At 47.1% G+C, this 17326-nt stretch overlaps 1 protein-coding gene across 1 annotated transcript; it reads left to right on the top strand.

The window, feature by feature from the left end:
• Window positions 1-1806: 1806 nt before the first annotated feature.
• On the top strand, window positions 1807-16515 carry RP1L1 (RP1 like 1). Its single transcript, XM_004766108.1, has 3 exons — window positions 1807-2415; window positions 9645-9786; window positions 11351-16515. The coding sequence occupies exons 1-3, from the start codon at window positions 1807-1809 to the stop codon at window positions 16513-16515; spliced, it is 5916 nt and encodes a 1971-aa protein (XP_004766165.1).
• Window positions 16516-17326: the final 811 nt, after the last annotated feature.

Below are 17326 nucleotides of genomic sequence, written 5' to 3'. Positions count from 1 at the left end.
CAGTGACAATAGAGAACATTGACATTGGGAACATGGTGACATTGGGAACTGGGGGACACAGTCACCCCTCATTTCCCTCTCAGTGCCTCAGTAAGGGCCAGGAAGGACGCACATTATCGCAAGTGAAAATGGAAATCAAGTGGGAAGAAAGGTTGGGACTGCAGGAGGACACGCCTGGGTAACTGCGTCTGGCTGCTTCAGGGTTGTTAGTGGGAGGTCTAGGAAAGCAGCTTAAAGGGATTAGTTGGGAGGGAGGAGTTTGAAGAAGCTAATTATAAAGTTCGTAGCAGAGATGAGAGAGGATTATAAGACCTCTTTGTGCACCATGCTTTTGAAAATGAGAGAAGAGTTCTTTCTCCTGAGATGAATGTGGATAAGATAGAGAGCAAAGGTAAGGAAGGGAGATGGGGGATCCTGAGCCATGAATGAGACTCATGGCTACAGCAGGGAAGACCACATTTCCATGCAGTGTGCACATTTATGAGGGTCCTGTAGTGGTCTGAACCATGTGGGAGTGGGAAAGATTCCTCACCTGACTGTAATTCACCAAGTGTCAGTTTACTGATAGGATTAAGCATTGTTAGGAGGATCTGTGAAATATGTGCGTTAGTAATCAGTGTGTATTTCCTGGATTCCTGGATTCCATACTGAGCATGGAGCCCCAGGGAGTACAGACTTGTACAGACTTGCCTCCCAGCCTTGGGGTACATGGTCAAGAAGGATACAGGCCCAGGATATAGGAAATGTTGGGGAAGTTGTACTGAAAATGAGGTTGCCCCAGACTGGAGGGTTGAGGCAGGCTCCACAAAGGAGGGACTCCAAGTCAGGGTGCAGAAGGATGAGGCGTGCCCTGCAGGCAGTCTGGGAGCCAGGAGGCTGGGTGGCAGTGGAGAACTCCTGTGGGAAAGAAGCAGGAGCTGAGGCTCAAGGGGTCAACCAGAAGGGTCCCTCAGATTGCAGGGTAACAAGCCTGAGCTGCTTCTGCAGACACTGGGGAACCATATGAAGGGTTTGGAGCACAGGAATGCCCAGGTAAAACTGGGTTTCAGGACAACTTGACCAGCAGGTACACCGAACAGAGCGTGGCAATGACAGGGAGTTCCTGTAGGAGGCTTTTCCAAACTCTGGGCAAGACAGTGGGGCTTCCCTAAGTGGGAATGGAAACAAACAGTTGGATGAAAGGGCTTGACCCTATCAAGACTGGGCTAAGCCCCCTAGCAGTGGGTCAGGGTATTCTTCCAGAGGGTCCATCATGCATCTTCCAAAGACTTTGGAGGGATGGGAGGAAGGAGGCATTCTTTTTACTTTAACACAAACATCACCATATAATTAAGAGAAGACATGGTGGTATCCTCTTTGGGTTACGAGTCTCCTTGGCTATACTCCTGTCCCTGAGGGGTTTGGGGCCAAGGGATTCTGCTCACCTGGCACCAGAAGACACGAATCCAGAGAGCTGAGAGTTCCCCTGGGTTAAAGATGAGAACTTACACTATACAGAGTGAATATGGCTGCATGTTACAGGTGGTATCCACCAAGACACAGGTTATGTCACTAACGTCCTGGATCACACAGATCGTAGTGGGCAGTTGGGATTCGAATTCATATCTGTCTGGTGCCAGACCTTTGGCCTTTCTTCTATTCCACCAAAAGGGATTAGCCAGCTTCCACAAAACTAAGTGGTACAAACTTGGGATGGTCTAGAAGTATCTCTGTAACAAAGGGGAGAGAGGAAATGCAAATCCCCCTGGGTTGCTCTCTGACTCTCCTCCTCCTCTGATCCACTCCAGCTGCCTGGGCCTCTCCACCATGAACAGCACCTTAAGGGATGCCCAGGCCCTGAGCCACCGTGAGTGCCTCCTGCCTTCCATGGCCCGGACTCCCTCTGTCACCCAGGTCACACCAGCCAAGAAGATAACCTTCCTCAAGCGAGGGGATCCCCGATTTGCTGGGGTTCGCTTGGCTGTTGATCAACGAGCTTTCAAGAGCTTTGGTGCTCTAATGGACGAGCTTTCTCAGCGTGTACCTCTCTCCTTTGGGGTGCGCTCTGTCACCACACCCCGCGGCCTGCATGGCCTCAGTGCCCTGGAACAGCTGGAAGATGGTGGTTGCTACCTATGCTCTGATAAGAAGCCCCCCAAAACACCCAGTAGGCCAGGTTGGTCACAATGGAGAAGTCCATCTACTCAGCAATCAAGGGATTTTGAAAGCCGGTGTGAAGCACCAGGAACATCCTCTTCCTGCAAGGGTCCTAAAGCCCCAAGGAAGATAATGCTGGTTAAGAATGGAGACCCTAGATTTCAGCAGACTCTGGTTCTCAGCCATAGAAATACAAGAAACATGACAGCCTTTCTCAGCAAAGCCTCAGATCTTTTGCACTTTCCTGTGAAGCAGGTGTACACGACGAGTGGGAAAAAGGTAGGTTGTTGAGGTATGCTATTTCCTTTAAAAAGCTCTCTGGACCTCAAATCAAAATACTTAAATGGAATGGGGCGGTTATTCCTTGAAAAGAGGTACTGATTGCATTGCTACTAATTAAAGGTAAATTAAAGGAGTGGAGATAGGCAGTCAGTTAAACAAGCAATTATTTTTTTTTTTTTTTTTTTTTTTTTTTTTTTTTTTTTTTTTTTGATATTTCCTCAGTTTATTTTTCTCAACTTCAGAACTCAGCAGTTTAAATAAAAGCCACTTTTGGGGCGCCTGACTGGCTCAGTAAGTAGAGCATGCGACTCAGTTTTGGGGTTGTGAGTTCGAGCCCCACATTGGGTATAGAGATTACTTAAAAATAAAATCTTCAACCAACCAACCAACCAATAAAACCAAAAGCCACTTTAAAATATGGTAGGGTTGGTAAATGGTACTAAGCTATTCAGGAAGAAAAAAAATGTTCCCTAGAGAAAATTTATTAGGAGCCAAATCGTAAGTCAAGAATAAAATAAAAATTTAAAAAGCATATGAATATTCATTATTTAATTAACAACATTTCCTAAACACACCACCAATGTTCTAAGTACAGCAGGAAAATCCATTCACATTTAAAAATAAAGAACTGCCCGGTGCCTTGAAACTGGTTCTTTAATTAAGCATTTCTACCCACAATTTTTAGGCTAAGAAACCACCAAAGAAGGGAGGAGAGAAAGGAGAAAAATCTGTATGTTGCATGAAAGTAAAATAGGAAAACTAGCTTTAAGTATCTTGATAGCTTATTTTTTAAAAGGAAGATCTTGCTGGTAAAGAAAATTACCTCTATTTTTCTGATCAAGTTGCTTACCTCAACAGCAAAATTAAACGTTGTTTAATTTCATTATCTGAATTATTGATATTATTTATCTTGATTAGTCTAATCAATAGGGGAAACCACAGAATATGGCTGTGAGGGTAACTCACAGATACGTACATTTTTTTTTTTTTTTTTTTTTTTTTTTTTTTTTTTTTTTTTTTTTTTTTTTTTTTTTTTTTTGCTATATGAATGTTTTTTTTTTTTTTTTTTTTTTTTTTTTTTTTTTTTTATTTTTTATTTTTTATAAACATATATTTTTTATATACATATATTTTTATCCCCAGGTCTGTGAATCACCAGGTTTACACACTTCACAGCACTCACCAAATCACATACCCTCCCCAATGTCCATAATCCCACCCCCTTCTCCCCAGCCCCCTCCCCCCGGCAACCCTCAGTTTGTTTTGTGAGATTAAGAGTCACTTATGGTTTGTCTCCCTCCCAATCCCATCTTGTTTCATTTATTCTTCTACCCACTTAAGCCTCCATGTTGCATCACCACTTCCTCATATCAGGGAGATCATATGATAGTTGTCTTTCTCTGCTTAAACAAGCAATTATTATTTGCATTTTGGTTACCATTTAGTGAGTGCTTAGTGAGTGCCAGACACGGTGCCTTGCACATTTTTATTATTTTCTATCCAATTCTTCTATTATCCAATATCACCTATTTCAGGAAGAGTTCAGTGTGAAAAACAAAAGTTCCTCAAAGTACCTTGAGCAGAAAGTAACCTAAGGCAGAATATTATGGGATTCCCAAAAATTTGGACAGCTGGAGGCATGAGCTCTAAGCTGGATCTACAGGAATACCTCCCAGCTGAGTACAGGAAGCTACTACCCTGCTTGAAGCTAATGTGATTATTGGTTCAAGGATACTTCTCTGAAGTGGTATCCAAGCTTATAAAGCTGGGACCAGGAAACTGCCACAGCTGCATCTTGGCACTCTTGACACGCAGGAGCACTGGGGTGCCGGGACTAGCCTGCCGCCTGGGCTGCTATGGCCTCCTGGTACCCACACATTTCCTTCACAGCAACAACAATCAGAATCAAGAAGAGATGGTATCTGCCCTCTTTGCTTTCCCAGACTTGATCAAGTGCATCTAATTGATGGAGAACCCAATCTGCATACAGCCTGAACTGTGGAGAAGGCTAGTGAATATAACTTTTGCCTTTTCAGCTCCTGCAGAACATGAGTGTATACCAAAGGTGCACGGGATGGAGGATGGAGGTGGCTTGATCTAATCAACAGTTTCCCCATAATCTAATCCTATCGATACTTAACACCTGCATACACTATTCTACCACTGCTTAAATTTACAAGCAGCAGCTACAGCAGCATATTCCCACCTAAGTATGTAGCTATCTTTCCTACAATCAAAATATATTTGCCTTATCCCCAGAGTCACATCAGCACTGTACCATCCATCCTCTGGGCACAAGCCCACCTTTGTAGTCTCTGTCCTAAGATTTAACTGTCAAGTCACCAAAATAACTTGTAAAAAGTGCTAGAGGGAAGCAAGGGCAAAACATAGAAAATTGATTTATGCTTAGCAGAGTTGCGAAGAAAACTAGGTTATCTACTGCAAGGCCATTGATGGTATTAGGTTTCCTTCTACTGTCCATTTTATATTCCCTCTGCCCTCTGCCAGCACCTCAGCTGAATATGGTTATAGCTATGGCAGAGTGGCTGTGGACCATTTCCATCATCTAAATTATAATGCATTTACAATGTGCTAGCATGTGCTACATCATTCCTGCAGACTCTGAGGCCTTGGGGGTCCTTCCTGAATTGTTGTACTCTTGTGTTAATTTTTACCACTGAATATGGCAGCCACAGAAATCACCCAACAGATTCCCTGGGCTATAGATTACTGTTTCCCTGACCCTATTTACATAATAGCATCCTATTCCCCCTAACCAAGATTGAATAGGATCCAAACTCTCATTCTGAGAGACTCATTACAGACCCATTCAACACAGAACCCCTCTTGTTGCCTCTTGGTTCATATGGCCAAGGGACTGTCTCAACTTTCAACTTCAATGACCCCCTGTTGTGTCTCCTGGTGGAGACATTTTCCCTTGGACCCAGAGTCCTCCAAACTAGCAGAGTCTGAAGTTGTTGAGGGTGGGAAGCAAAATGTCTGTAGCTAGGTCATAGGTGTAATAGTGAGAGGAGCTGTTCTCATTCCCACTCTTTAATGCCCAGGTATCTGTTGTCTGTGCAGAAACAGCACTATACTCTAGCGTGGTTGCCAGTCCAGAGCACATATCACTTCTTGCAAGATAATGCCTCAACATTATAAAGTGGTTACTTTGAGCTGGTGCCCATAGGATGATCCACTGTTCTATAAGTTACATCTACTTTTGGGTGATGGGGATATGGCTACACAGTGAACTCCATGGGTATTTGTGCATTGCCTCACTCCTTTTGCTATGAAATCAGTTCTTTGGATAGAAGTAATTCTCATGCATTATGGCAATGATGAATGAGGTATCCAGTAAGTCCACAGATGGTGATACTATAAGAAAGATTTGGGCAAGGAAGGAAATATATATTCAAAATTAGTGTCTATTCCAGTGAATCCACATTTCTTACTCTCCCCCTGTTGGAGGGGTTCAATGACCATCATTGGCTGCCATGACAGACCTTTCTAATGAGAATGAGAGCTGCAAGGACTATGGAGGCTGGCTTCTCTGACCTAAAGAAATGAGATGAAATGGCCCATGAGATGGATGTCTGAGCACCTCAAGGTATGCTGCAAATCTCAAGTGTTTGGGCACAAGTTTAGCATGGATTTCTGCTCTTAGAAGATTGGACTCTCAGCAGACATGGCATCAGACCCACATGAATAAGGTACTTTACATTCCTAGTCCATGTTTACTTTGCCACTCTGCTCATGAACCAACTGAGCACACCTTGAGGTGGTTGAAGGAAAAGAATGACTAATAGTCATTACAACAGGTCATTTGTCCACATGATTATCACCTCTGGTGGGAATTCCATGGGACACAAATGTTCTTATTCTCCAGGCACATTCTGGGAGACCCATTTAGATTCTTCTCTAGAGTTCCTTATCACCAGTCCTCCAGTCTTGTTCTGTCCAAGGCCCTGATTGTCAGTTTGAAATGCTAGCCACTGCCTATGAATTTCCATAGGACCTCCTGCCATTGCTCCTTACATGAAAAGTAGCCAATCAAATCACACTGTGTCTTGTACTTTCCTTCCTCACTGCCCTTCATAGCCCCCCAAGTAGGTCTGTAATGGTGTAGCAGCCAACTTTTGACTTGTATCAGCATATCCTGTGAAACCATCTGAAACCCAAAATTAAATATTTTCTTCTTCAGTTAAGTGGTCATAGGGAACTTCTCCAGGAAGTTGTAAGTGGGAGGGCAGGAGAGGTGGCAATGCAGCAGAAGCAGGTGAAATGGGAGTGTGACTCATGAAAATTACTTGTGCCTTTCATTCAAATGTTTGGAGCCTGATCTAGTCCATGTCACCACCTCCTGATGATGGGGCACTGCTTTGACACACTTGCTTTATGGTTTGATGGATCACAAAACAATCATTTCAGTTTTATTTCAACCGCTAGAAGAATCTGTTTCTGCATCTGATGTTTGGTGACAAGAGAAAAGACATTCTTTTATAGTAGTAGTGGAAACACCCAAGTCTTCTGGCTATCCCTGAACGGAGAGTTTGGACCTTGAGCTTACCATTTTCTTTAAGTCAGAGAAGCCAGCCTACTCCATAGTCCTTGCAGCTCTCATTCTCATGAAAAAGGTCTATCATGGCAGCCAGTGATGGTCAAAGTCTTGCATTCTACTATCAGAGATGATAATTCAAGAGCCTATTTTATCACTTTGTGCCAGAGACCACCAGTATCCCATTGTAACCAGATTATCACTGCCTTCAAACCCAATCAGGTCAGATGACTAATTCAAGGCTCCTATCCTTGAGGCTCCATTGCCTGCAACAATATCTGATACTGTACCTTGAATCAGTCATGATTCAGTATAGGGAACAGAAAACTCTGTAGGTATCTTAAGCATGAAGAAATTATACACAGAGAGTTTTGGGCTTAAAGATTGGAAAGCTGTAGGTTCATAGGCTTGATTTCTGGAAATAATTCCCAGAATATCACATATTTGACCCATCTGGGTAGATACATTTAACCCAATCAAGCAAGTGGGTTGTTGGGATGAAGCCCCTGGAATAACTGAGTTCAGTATTAGCCCACCATTTCTGTGCTCTGGAATCAGGCGGGTCATGTGCTACTGCTGTCTGTTGATAACCAGAATGCTGGTGACTAGGTACTGGGACAATGAGTGTGGCTTTTGCCATTTCAGCTGCACACACCCCTTCATACTTTTGAGACTTTTTTTTTGTGTGGCAACAGTCAAAAGCAAAAGAAAGAAGTGTTCTTCTCCACTGTCATTTCTCTTACCTTGTGCAAGTGCATCTAATTATTAGAAATGATTTCATAGTTAGAATTCTAGCTGCAGGGGAGTCCAGAAAATGTATATAGAGCTTTGTACACTCTGCCATACTGGAAATTACACCAGAAAGAGAGCAAAATAGAGGTTAACTAATCGAGGACATGACCTCTACCACACAAACTCACAAGGCAATTCATGTTATTACTTCCTTTATATAGGTAAGAAAATTGAGGCACAAAGGTTAAGTAATTTGCTCATAGTTGCATGGCTGGCAAATGACAGAATCAACATAATGTAAGAAAACTCCTAAATTATGGCAGTTTGCTATGTACCAGCATGTGCTACATGCAGAGGATACAGAAAATAAGGCTAGGTACCTACCTTCAATTAGCTACAGTTTAGTGGGTATGGCGAAATGAGAGAGAGCAGGTACAAAAATAAGTTAATTGGAGAAAAAATATTAGTGTGTTTTCATATAGACTTAATGTAGAACTATTAGAGTTTCTTTTTTTTAATTTTATTTATTTATCAGAGAGAGAGGAAGAGAGAGAGCACAGGTAGACAGAATGGCAGGCAGAGGCAGAGGGAGAAGCAGGCTCCCTGCTGAGCAAAGAGCCCGATGTGGGACTCGATCCCAGGACGCTGGGATCATAACCTGAGCTGAAGGCAGCTGCTTTACCAACTGAGCCACCCAGGTGTCCCACTATTAGAGTTTCTGTAAACAAAATAGTCTCATTGCTCCCCAGGGCAGGCTGTGGCAAGGTTATCAGATTTCAGATCCTTGACTAGGTGAACACTCTCAATATCCTCTCAATAACCCTCTTTCTGTGTGTGGATCCTAAACCTTGACCTCTTTTTAAGATGAGAGCATCATTTAGCCCTGAGTTCTTTTTTTCCCCCTTGGGAAAGTCTGATTTCTTAGAAGTATGACTACATCTATAAATTGATAGACTTGGTTTATGTTTGTATTTTTGTGATGCACGAGAGTTCTAAATCAACAAAGAAATGTGCTTAGTAGTTTGAAAGAAACTTCTAATTAACTAGGTTGAAAGACCTGGTGGACAGCTAATTTAGTGTCATTTGTGGGGAGAGGATGCAAGAGTTCTCTTTTTCTCATTTCCTTGTTAATGAACATACCCTTCTGATTTGAGAAAATAAAGAAGAACAGATTCAGCCCTTTGAAGATGAAACTAAATCCCCCAACAATGCCAATTACAATATAATGTCATAAATAGTGCATAGTCTCACATGTGCCATAGGGGCCTCAGAGTCATGGAAATTTTTCTAAAAGCGGGGACCTGTTTCTTGGAATGCAATTGTCTGCTCAGCATATAGCCCAGGATATCCTAGGGTAGGTGGGAAAGGATGGCATAAGCCTCTGGTCTGGAGCCTAGGGAATCATTGGAGGAGCCTGTACAGAGAGCAGCCTTGCCCTTCTCTGTTCCAGAAGGGCTGAAAGCAGAAGTCATGGGCTCAATATTATATAGGAAAACAAAGATTGGACCCAGGAGAGAACTCTTTATGGGAAATGAGTGAGATAGTCAATCAGATTTCCATAGGGAAGCTGGAGGCCCTTCTGCTTTGGTTGCTTAAAAAAAAAATACATATTCTGGAGGCTGCAAGGGTGGGCAGGGAAGCAGGACAAAGACTTCTTGAAGTGTTTTCCACCTGAGGCATCCAGAAGAACCCCTAAACCACAAGACTTATAGTGGGTGGAGGGAGAGGTATAGGTAGAGAGGAAGGTCATGGTGATAGGACCTAAGACCCCAGCTAGTTATGGAGGTATTATGGCAAGTGGATAGGATCAGAATTCTGGGGTGAGATGTGCAAACTTCAGCAAAGGGTCAGTGATGAGATTATTCCTCTACCTATGTCTCCTGGGTAGATGAGCTCTGCAAACTAGGCTTCCTAACTCAACACTCTCCTTCTTCAGGTGGACTCTCTGAAGGGTCTGATCCACAGTCCCTCAGTGCTAGTATGTGCCGGCTATGAGTCTTTCAAACCTCTGGCAATGGAAGATTCTAGAAGACATGGAATTGAAACTTTATCTGGGCAGACTCCAAGAAACAAAACTGGTGAGTTAGTTTTAGAGTTTCCCCAATTTTGTTTGCACTGGAGAGTGGTTCAGTAGGACTAGGCAGATATCCCTTCTAGATAATTTTAAAAACCTGCCTTTTGGCTCCAATTTTTATGTATCCCAGTTGTTTTGGGTCATCCTTGCCTATTCTTCTTTCTTAATGCCATCGACCTTAATTGGGTTGAAATTTGACTGGTGTGTGAGAGAGGGGAGTTTGGTATTTAAAGAGAACAGGGATTAGGAGATCTTAAACTCTAAGTTTCTAGGATCTAAAATAAGCTTTATTTAGGACAATGGTGGACATGACATTATGGAGGCAATGGACCATGGGTATGTGGCATCTGAATCTTTCATGACTCCCTTAGGCAACAATAGAAGCCAAATGGACTAAAACTAACAATAATCACTAATCCTCCATCTATTCATTCATCTCTACATCCAACTGATCCAATTGTATGTATATTGCTCCAAAAAGCCTACTATGTGCCAGAGTATAAGTGTTGTTATTCAAAAACACATTATTTTAAAGGCATAATTAACAATTGCAGGTTGAAATTTTCAGCAAAATTATTGGAATGGAAATGGGCCAATTTGGTGAATAAACAAAATAACATCCTTTGTGAAATGCTGCTAAGAAATGACAATAATGGTTTTGGTGATTACTGCATGCCAGGTGCTAGAGGTACAAAGACCTTTTATCCACAGAGCTCCCCTTTGGAGGAGCTCCCAATCTCATTACGTGCTTACGGAAGAGCAGAACTTGGCAAAACCTTCGGTCTAGGACTCAAGTGGAAGGATCTTTTCTTTTGCTGGCCATAGGCTCAGCCTCCACTAGCCCTTTCCTCTTCCCAAGCAGGAGGAGATGAAATGAGAATGCATTAAGGGCTTCATTATTACTTGGGATCACTTTTTCTTCCTCCAAGGGCTCCCTTTTCTTCTTTTTCATGGCTAGAGTGCAGGCTTGACTATCAGGACTTGGTATTGTGTGTCCAGGTCCTTTCTTGCAATCATTTATCACCCCCAAAGCTTGATGAGTGTTAGGATGATAAATCACCACTAATAACTGCAAAACATTTTGCAGTTTACAATCAGGCGCCTATGCAGCATCTTATTGATTTTGCTTCCTGTGTTGGGGGTGGGCACGAGTCAGACCTGGAGATAGCTCTGGGCACTGCTGCTCAGCCTGCCAACTCTGTTGTCTATTGAGAACATACTTTGTGCTAGCAACTCTGCAGAAAGTTTTATGTTCATTGCCCTGCATCATCAAAACAAACTTACCATTATTATTTTACAACTCAGTAAAGAGGTTCTGCCAAAAACTACACAGCAAGGAAGTGGCAGAGTTGAGACAGAATTCAGACTTGAAGTTCATCTCAAAGCTGGTTCCTAAATTACAGACTGGATAATCATTCTAGAATGGTTTGTCCTTACTTTGTGGTTTTGGGGGTGGCAGGGTATTTAGGTGATGAAAGGCTCATGATTAGCCGTTATTCTCTGATCCTGAAGCTCCCCCTAGTAGCTCACTGTCTTTCCTCTTTTCTCATACTTTCATTGTGTGCCAGGAAACTGGGGGCCAAAGGCCAAGCAGAGTGTGATCCACTCAAGGTCCAGGTCGGGCAGCCGGCCACAGCAGTTTTCCTTGCTATCAGAGAGGTCTGGTCTCAGCAACCCTCCGGTGTCCCTGCATCATGCTCAGATGGACCCCGCTCATGATGGACACCCTCAAAACATTCCTGCCCAGCTTGGCCCATTGGTGGCCAGTGATGATGTTGAGAAAAAGATCCGCATGAACGAAGATGGCAGCTTGTCTGTAGAGATGAAAGTCCGCTTCCACCTACTTGGGGAGGACGCACTCTTCTGGTCCAGGAGGGTGGGGAGGGCCAGTGCCCTCACAGCAGCCAGTGAGGAGGTCCCTGTCCTGGGGGAGGTGGGCTCCCTCCACTGTGTGTGGGAGGACCACCCTGGGGCCTCAGAACATAAGGCACAGGGACAGGGGCCCTGTGAGGCAGGATGTGAAGAAGCTTGTGGCCAAGGCCTGTGGCAGCCAGGGTCCAGGTATGAGATCTGGATGAACCCCCTGTACTCCACCCAGGGAGAGGGGATGGCCTCTCGGAAGAGATCCAGGCTGACCCAACACTCCCACTCCAGGAGGCCCTGTAGCAAAGGATTCACCAGAAGGAAAAGAAGCAGCAAGGACAATGTCAGCCCTGCCTCCAGTGACAGACCCCCCAAAGACTCTGAGTCAAACCCCTCCTGCTGCTCCAGGTCTCCAGAGGGCAGCGTGGGCAGCTGTGACCTACATTCAGCCTCAGGGGCTGCCTCCCAGAGGGGAGCAGGGTGGGAAACTGATGGCCCATCACGGACTAGGGAAGCCCCAGGTCAGCAGGGAGCAGGGCATGGCAGCAGGGAGCACCACAGCTGCCTGAAGCCCCAGACCCGAGGCACAGTAGGTGCTCTTTCTGACTCCTCAGGGAGTGCTGGTTCTCACGAGCAGTCTAGTGAAAGGAGTGAACAGCACCAGGGCTTCCAGAGCCAGACAAGGGCCATGACTACCTCCCGAACAAAGGCCACTCAGGGAGAAGGCCCCAGTCTTCCCACGGTGAGTCCCTTGTCTTTGAGGAATGAGGACTCCCAGGCAGAAGAGAATGGACAGGGTACCAGGAGCACCCAGGCTGAGGGTAGGTCTGGGATGAGACTGCCCCTGGCTCCAGGTCATTCTGGCTCTGGGGACACTGCAGAAGGCTCTTCTCCACCTTCTGCCTGCACCTCAGTCCCAGGCAAGAGAAGAAAGAAGGGCAGAGCCAGTGCTTTGTCCTCACCCAGCATTTCTGGTCTCAGCCGAGGGGCTCAGATAGGCTGCCCCAGTCAACACCACACCCGAAGGCATACCCACTGCCCACCTGACTCACCCATGCCCAGGCAAATGCCGGGACCTCCCAGCAGAGGCAGGGCCTGCCCAAATGGCCCAGCGCCACCCCTTTCAGCAAGCTCACCCAGTACCAGGAACCAGGCCTCCCAGGATACAGGGTCAACCTTCTCTGCCTCTCTTCATTCCCAGTATGCACAGGGGGTCAGCAGTGCACTCATTACCCCTGTGAGCAATTTGGACTGCGCTTCCAATTTCTACTCCCCATACCCTCCCTCTGCTGAGGCTGAAGTGGACCCTGAGTTCAGGGCATGCTCATCAGCTCCCACACCTTCCAACACATCAGACTCTTTGAGCAACCAAGCTGATGGTCTAGACAAAAAGGCAGGGGGCAGCATTCCCAAGTCTTCCTGGCCTTTAGTTCTGCCAGTTGGACAGCCCGACACAGGGATGCCAGGAGCCCATCAAGGCTGCAGCTGCTCATCGATCAGCACATGTCTGTTCCACAGGACACCCAGTTGTACGTCTCATGCCCTACAGACCTCCCAGCCATTGAGAAGCCTGGGACCCTTCTCTGAGGTCTCCTTGGCATGCAGCAGATACTGTCCCACTCCCCCAAGAACATGGCCTTTTGTCAAGAAACACCCTTCATGTAGTAGCAGCCCCAGGGCTGACTGCAGGCCAGGTGGGGGAGAGCTGAGGGAGGGAATGCTTGATGCATGGCACCCCCGACCTCCTGGCTCTCAGTCAGGGGCTATGGGGAAAGCAGTCAAAGCCTTGAGAAGGGGCAGTTCCAGCTGTGGCCCCAGGTCTGGGAGAATATACCAGGGGAAGAAGGTTACTGGTAGAGGGGAAAACCTAGAGGGGCAAGAGAAAGATGGCAGAATGGTGCTGGGTGCTCTGCCCCAAGCCTCACCAGACGCCGTAGTCCGTGAATGGCTGAGCAACATTCCAGAGGAGCCCATACCCATGAAATGTGAGATGGTGGATGAGAGCACAGATGTGGCAGGGAATGACCCAGAAGGCCCCAAGGAGGACCCTGTGGACCAACATTCCCCAGAATGTCTAAGGGAGCCAACACAGGTCAGACAACTGTCACATGAAGGGGCCAACAGCGAGAAAGCAGAACCAGGTGAAGCCTTCCCAATAACTGGTGATACTGATCCCAAGTCAGGAGAGGGTCTTCCTTGTAATGGAGTTTCAGAAGACCCCAGGGAAGCTGGAGCAGGCAAAGGCATGGCCGCAGACTGTCGTGTGGGCCAGTGTGTGCTACCTCACAAGGTCTCTGCATCCATACAGATCATGAAGGTACTGATGGGCTCCAAGCAGGGCCGGCCTAGCAGCCTCCCTGAAGTGTCCAACACAGTGGGTAGGAGGCTCAGCCATTCTGCCCAGGCCCTTATCACCTGTCTTGCTGGGCTCCACTTCTTTGAGGAAGACCTTGGGCCTCCAACTGGCAAAGTGAGGTTTATAGATTCTTCTCGGTACCAGGAGCTCCTGAGCACCATCCAGGCCCTGTGGCCGGGATGTGACCTCAGGCGAGGTGAGCTGGACTTGGGGCTCTGGCAGCTTGGCTGGCGCCAGGCTCTGCCAGGCCTCAGGTCTGACATCGTGACTGAGGACTTCACGCCGACATCCTCATCTGGTGTGGATGTCCACAGTGGTTCCGGAGGCTCAGGGGAGGGCAGCGGACCCTGTGTCATGGAATGTGCCCTGGTCCCTGAGAAGATAGCATTGCCCTTGAAAATCCCCTCCCAGAGGTCTGATTCTAGAAACTCTGAGAGCCAAGAGGATCAAGGAAACCAACATCCAAGTGGTTCCACAGCCTCTTCAAATTCCCAAGCATGGACTTGTGCCAGCAGAAAAGATGAGACAGAGAGAAACAGTGGGGGGCAGGTTCTGGGACATAACCTGGACCAAGAGGTTGAAAACACAGTGCAAGATGAGGAGGCCCTGCTAGAGAAAGTTGGAGAAGAAAAAGAAATAGCAGCACTGCAAGGAGAGGGTGTCCATGGATTCCCAGAAGAGGAAAGGGTCATGGGACAAGAAATGTCAGAGGCCAACTTTCAGGATGGGGAGGGAGCCCAGGAAGTTAAGAGTGGGCAGGAAGAGGAAGCAGGGGAAGACCCTGCCTCCACTCTTCTTTGTCCTCCAGGGGAAAGAGAGAAACCCACAGAGCTCCCTAGGAACCTCAGCGAGAGGGATCCAAATACCAGCGGTCCCCAAATGGAGCATGGTTTGGAGAAGCTGCCCAAAGCAGCTGAGCCATGCCATGTGCAAATCCAGGCCAAGCATACTCAGGGGCCTGGGGATAGGAGCTCTTCTCAGGCCCACAGAGTGTCTCTGGACCCTGATGCCCTCTGGGTGTCCAGGTTGCTGAGGAAGATGGAGAAGGCCTTCATGGCTCACCTTGCCAGCGCCACAGCTGAGCTCCGAGCCCGCTGGAGTCTGCAGAATGACCGGCTGCTGGACCAGATGGTAGCAGAGCTGCAGCAGGACCTGGATTGGCGGCTCCGAGAGAGCACTGAGAATGAGCTTCGAAAGATCCAGAGCCGGGCAGGGGGGAAGACGCCGGCCCGGGAAGCCCTCCGGTGGGAGCTGTCTCTGCAGACAGAGCAGCGCAGACGTCGCCTCCAGGGCCTGCGGCACCTCTCAGCCTTCTCCGGGCAGGCTGGAAGCCAGGGTCCTGGCTCCTTCCCCATGGAGGAGGATGCGTCCACCCTCAGCGGAACCCTGGGCACCTGGCTGGTTGGGGAGCCTGAGGGGGAAGAGTTTTGTCCCTGTGAGGCCTGCATACGGAAGAAAGTGATCCCCATGTCCCCAAAGGACACAACAGGGGCACCCAGAGCACCCATCAAAAAGGCCTTCGACCTGCAGCATATTCTGCAGAAGAAGAAAGGAGGGTGTGCTAGTGGGGAGGCTGCAAAGACATCCTCTAAGGAGGAAAGGATGGAGCCACTTCAGGTGGACCCCTTGGGGACAGGGACCATCCAGGAGTCCAATGGAGGCCTGGAGCTGGGGTTAGGCCAGGACCCTGGGCCAGAGGAGCAGGATGAGGGTGAGAACAGCCAGACCCTTGGCAGAGATGGAGACTGCCGAGGGGAAGAGGAGGAGGCAACTGCTCAGAAGAGAGAAGGGATCACAGGGGCTGATCGAGGCAGTGTCCCAGAGGGAGCAGGTGAGGAAGAGCAGGGCTCTGATGGAAAGGAAGAAAACACAGAAGAGGGCTCTGGGGCTGACACCAGTTTGGAAGGTGAAGCCTCAGGAAGAGAAGACCCAAGTCTAGGAGGACAGGACGATGGTGTCAAAACTCCAGAGACGTGGGAAGCTGAAGGAGAGGGGCAATCAGAGTTAGGGGGAGGAAACCAGGGGGAGAAAGAAGGTAGCCCAGAGGCTGGCTCCGGACAGGGTCAGCTGGCTGAGACTTCTGGAAACAGCAGCCCAGATCAAGAGGGGGAGCCAGCACTGCCCTCTACCCCAGGTGGAGACAGCCCCTGCCAGAGGTCAGGTTGGAAAGCAGGTCTCACTTCCTTCAACATATCTTCTTTGGGAAACTGCTCTCAGCTCTCTCAGAAAGGCTCTGAGGAAAAGCCTTTGAGCAGAGACATGAGGAGCATCGAAGAGGAGTCCAAGGGGGTCCCTGGTTCAGAGAGAAAAGTCACAGGCATGTATCCGGAAATCTCCGCTTCTGAGCAAGAAGGAGCCCCCTCGGGCCCCAGGACTCCAGAGCACGCAGCAGGTAAGACCTCTGGCCTAGAAGTTGAAAAGGTAGTTAAAACTCCTTCTTTCACAGAAATGAGGTTTAAAAACTTCACCGTGGACAGGACAGATGCCTTTGGCCAAGAGGACTTAGATTTCTAGAGCTCCAGCTGCAAGGCGGTCATGGGTCTGTTTTTATTTACACTTGTCTACACACCTGAGCGAGGCTCAGTCCCCTGAAGATGTGCAAGCGGCTTGGAGAAAGATCAGGACTTGCCACGGGGCACAGCCACACCACACTGCCCCTGGGTTCTAAATCCTGGAGCTTCCCATGCTCAGTGTGAAGGAGGGTTATCTCAGATCTGCCCTGTTATCCCAGGTCAACTGGACCCCTCCATTTTCCTGCTGAACCCAAGAGGATGAAATGGACTGGAAATGTTCCAGGAGAGTTTTTGTTTGTGTGTTTGTTTTTTGCTCTCATTCTTTTCCCTATTGATCTCCAGTTATTTTTCTCCTTGGCCTCTCTTGGCATTCACCTCATTCGACTTTGAGGTGCTTTTTTTCTAGTCTTGAATATATTTGGTGACTCTGCAAATGTGAATACTTGGAAGATACGGACAAATTCAGGGTCATTGGACAAAGTTTGTTCTCAGCCCCAAAGTCCAAGTATACATCCCTAATTCATATACATATTCATGAATATACATACTGGTAATGGAAAAAATTGGGAAAGGCAAAAAAAAGCAGGAAGAAGGAAAAGTAGTCATCCATAGTCCCATCACTCAGAGATGACTAATGTAGCGGTTGCCTACAGTTCCTTCCCAATTTTTCCTAATGATTTGATGGTTGAACTCATACTTATACACTTCTTTTTCTTTTCTTTAACAATGCAAGAATTTCCCCCAATTTATCTCAAAATCGTCACATGACTTTTATTCATTAAAACTATTTTTAATGCCTGAATAATTTATTA

This window comes from Mustela putorius, unplaced genomic scaffold (genome assembly GCF_011764305.1).
Source record: "Mustela putorius furo isolate JIRA1106 unplaced genomic scaffold, ASM1176430v1.1 tig00000242_pilon_pilon_pilon, whole genome shotgun sequence".
NCBI lineage: Eukaryota > Metazoa > Chordata > Mammalia > Carnivora > Mustelidae > Mustela > Mustela putorius.
Note: the sequence above shows the minus strand (reverse complement) of the source record. Positions and strands in the feature narration are given on the sequence as shown.

What these genes read in the sequence shown, in the direction of transcription:
- RP1L1 (XM_004766108.1), top strand. Translation starts at nt 1,807, where the DNA reads ATGAACAGCACCTTAAGGGATGCCCAGGCCCTGAGCCACCGTGAGTGC. An exon ending in ACACGACGAGTGGGAAAAAG is followed by an intron (nt 2,416 to 9,644) that starts GTAGGTTGTTGA and finishes CTCCTTCTTCAG; the next exon opens with GTGGACTCTCTGAAGGGTCT. An exon ending in GACTCCAAGAAACAAAACTG is followed by an intron (nt 9,787 to 11,350) that starts GTGAGTTAGTTT and finishes ATTGTGTGCCAG; the next exon opens with GAAACTGGGGGCCAAAGGCC.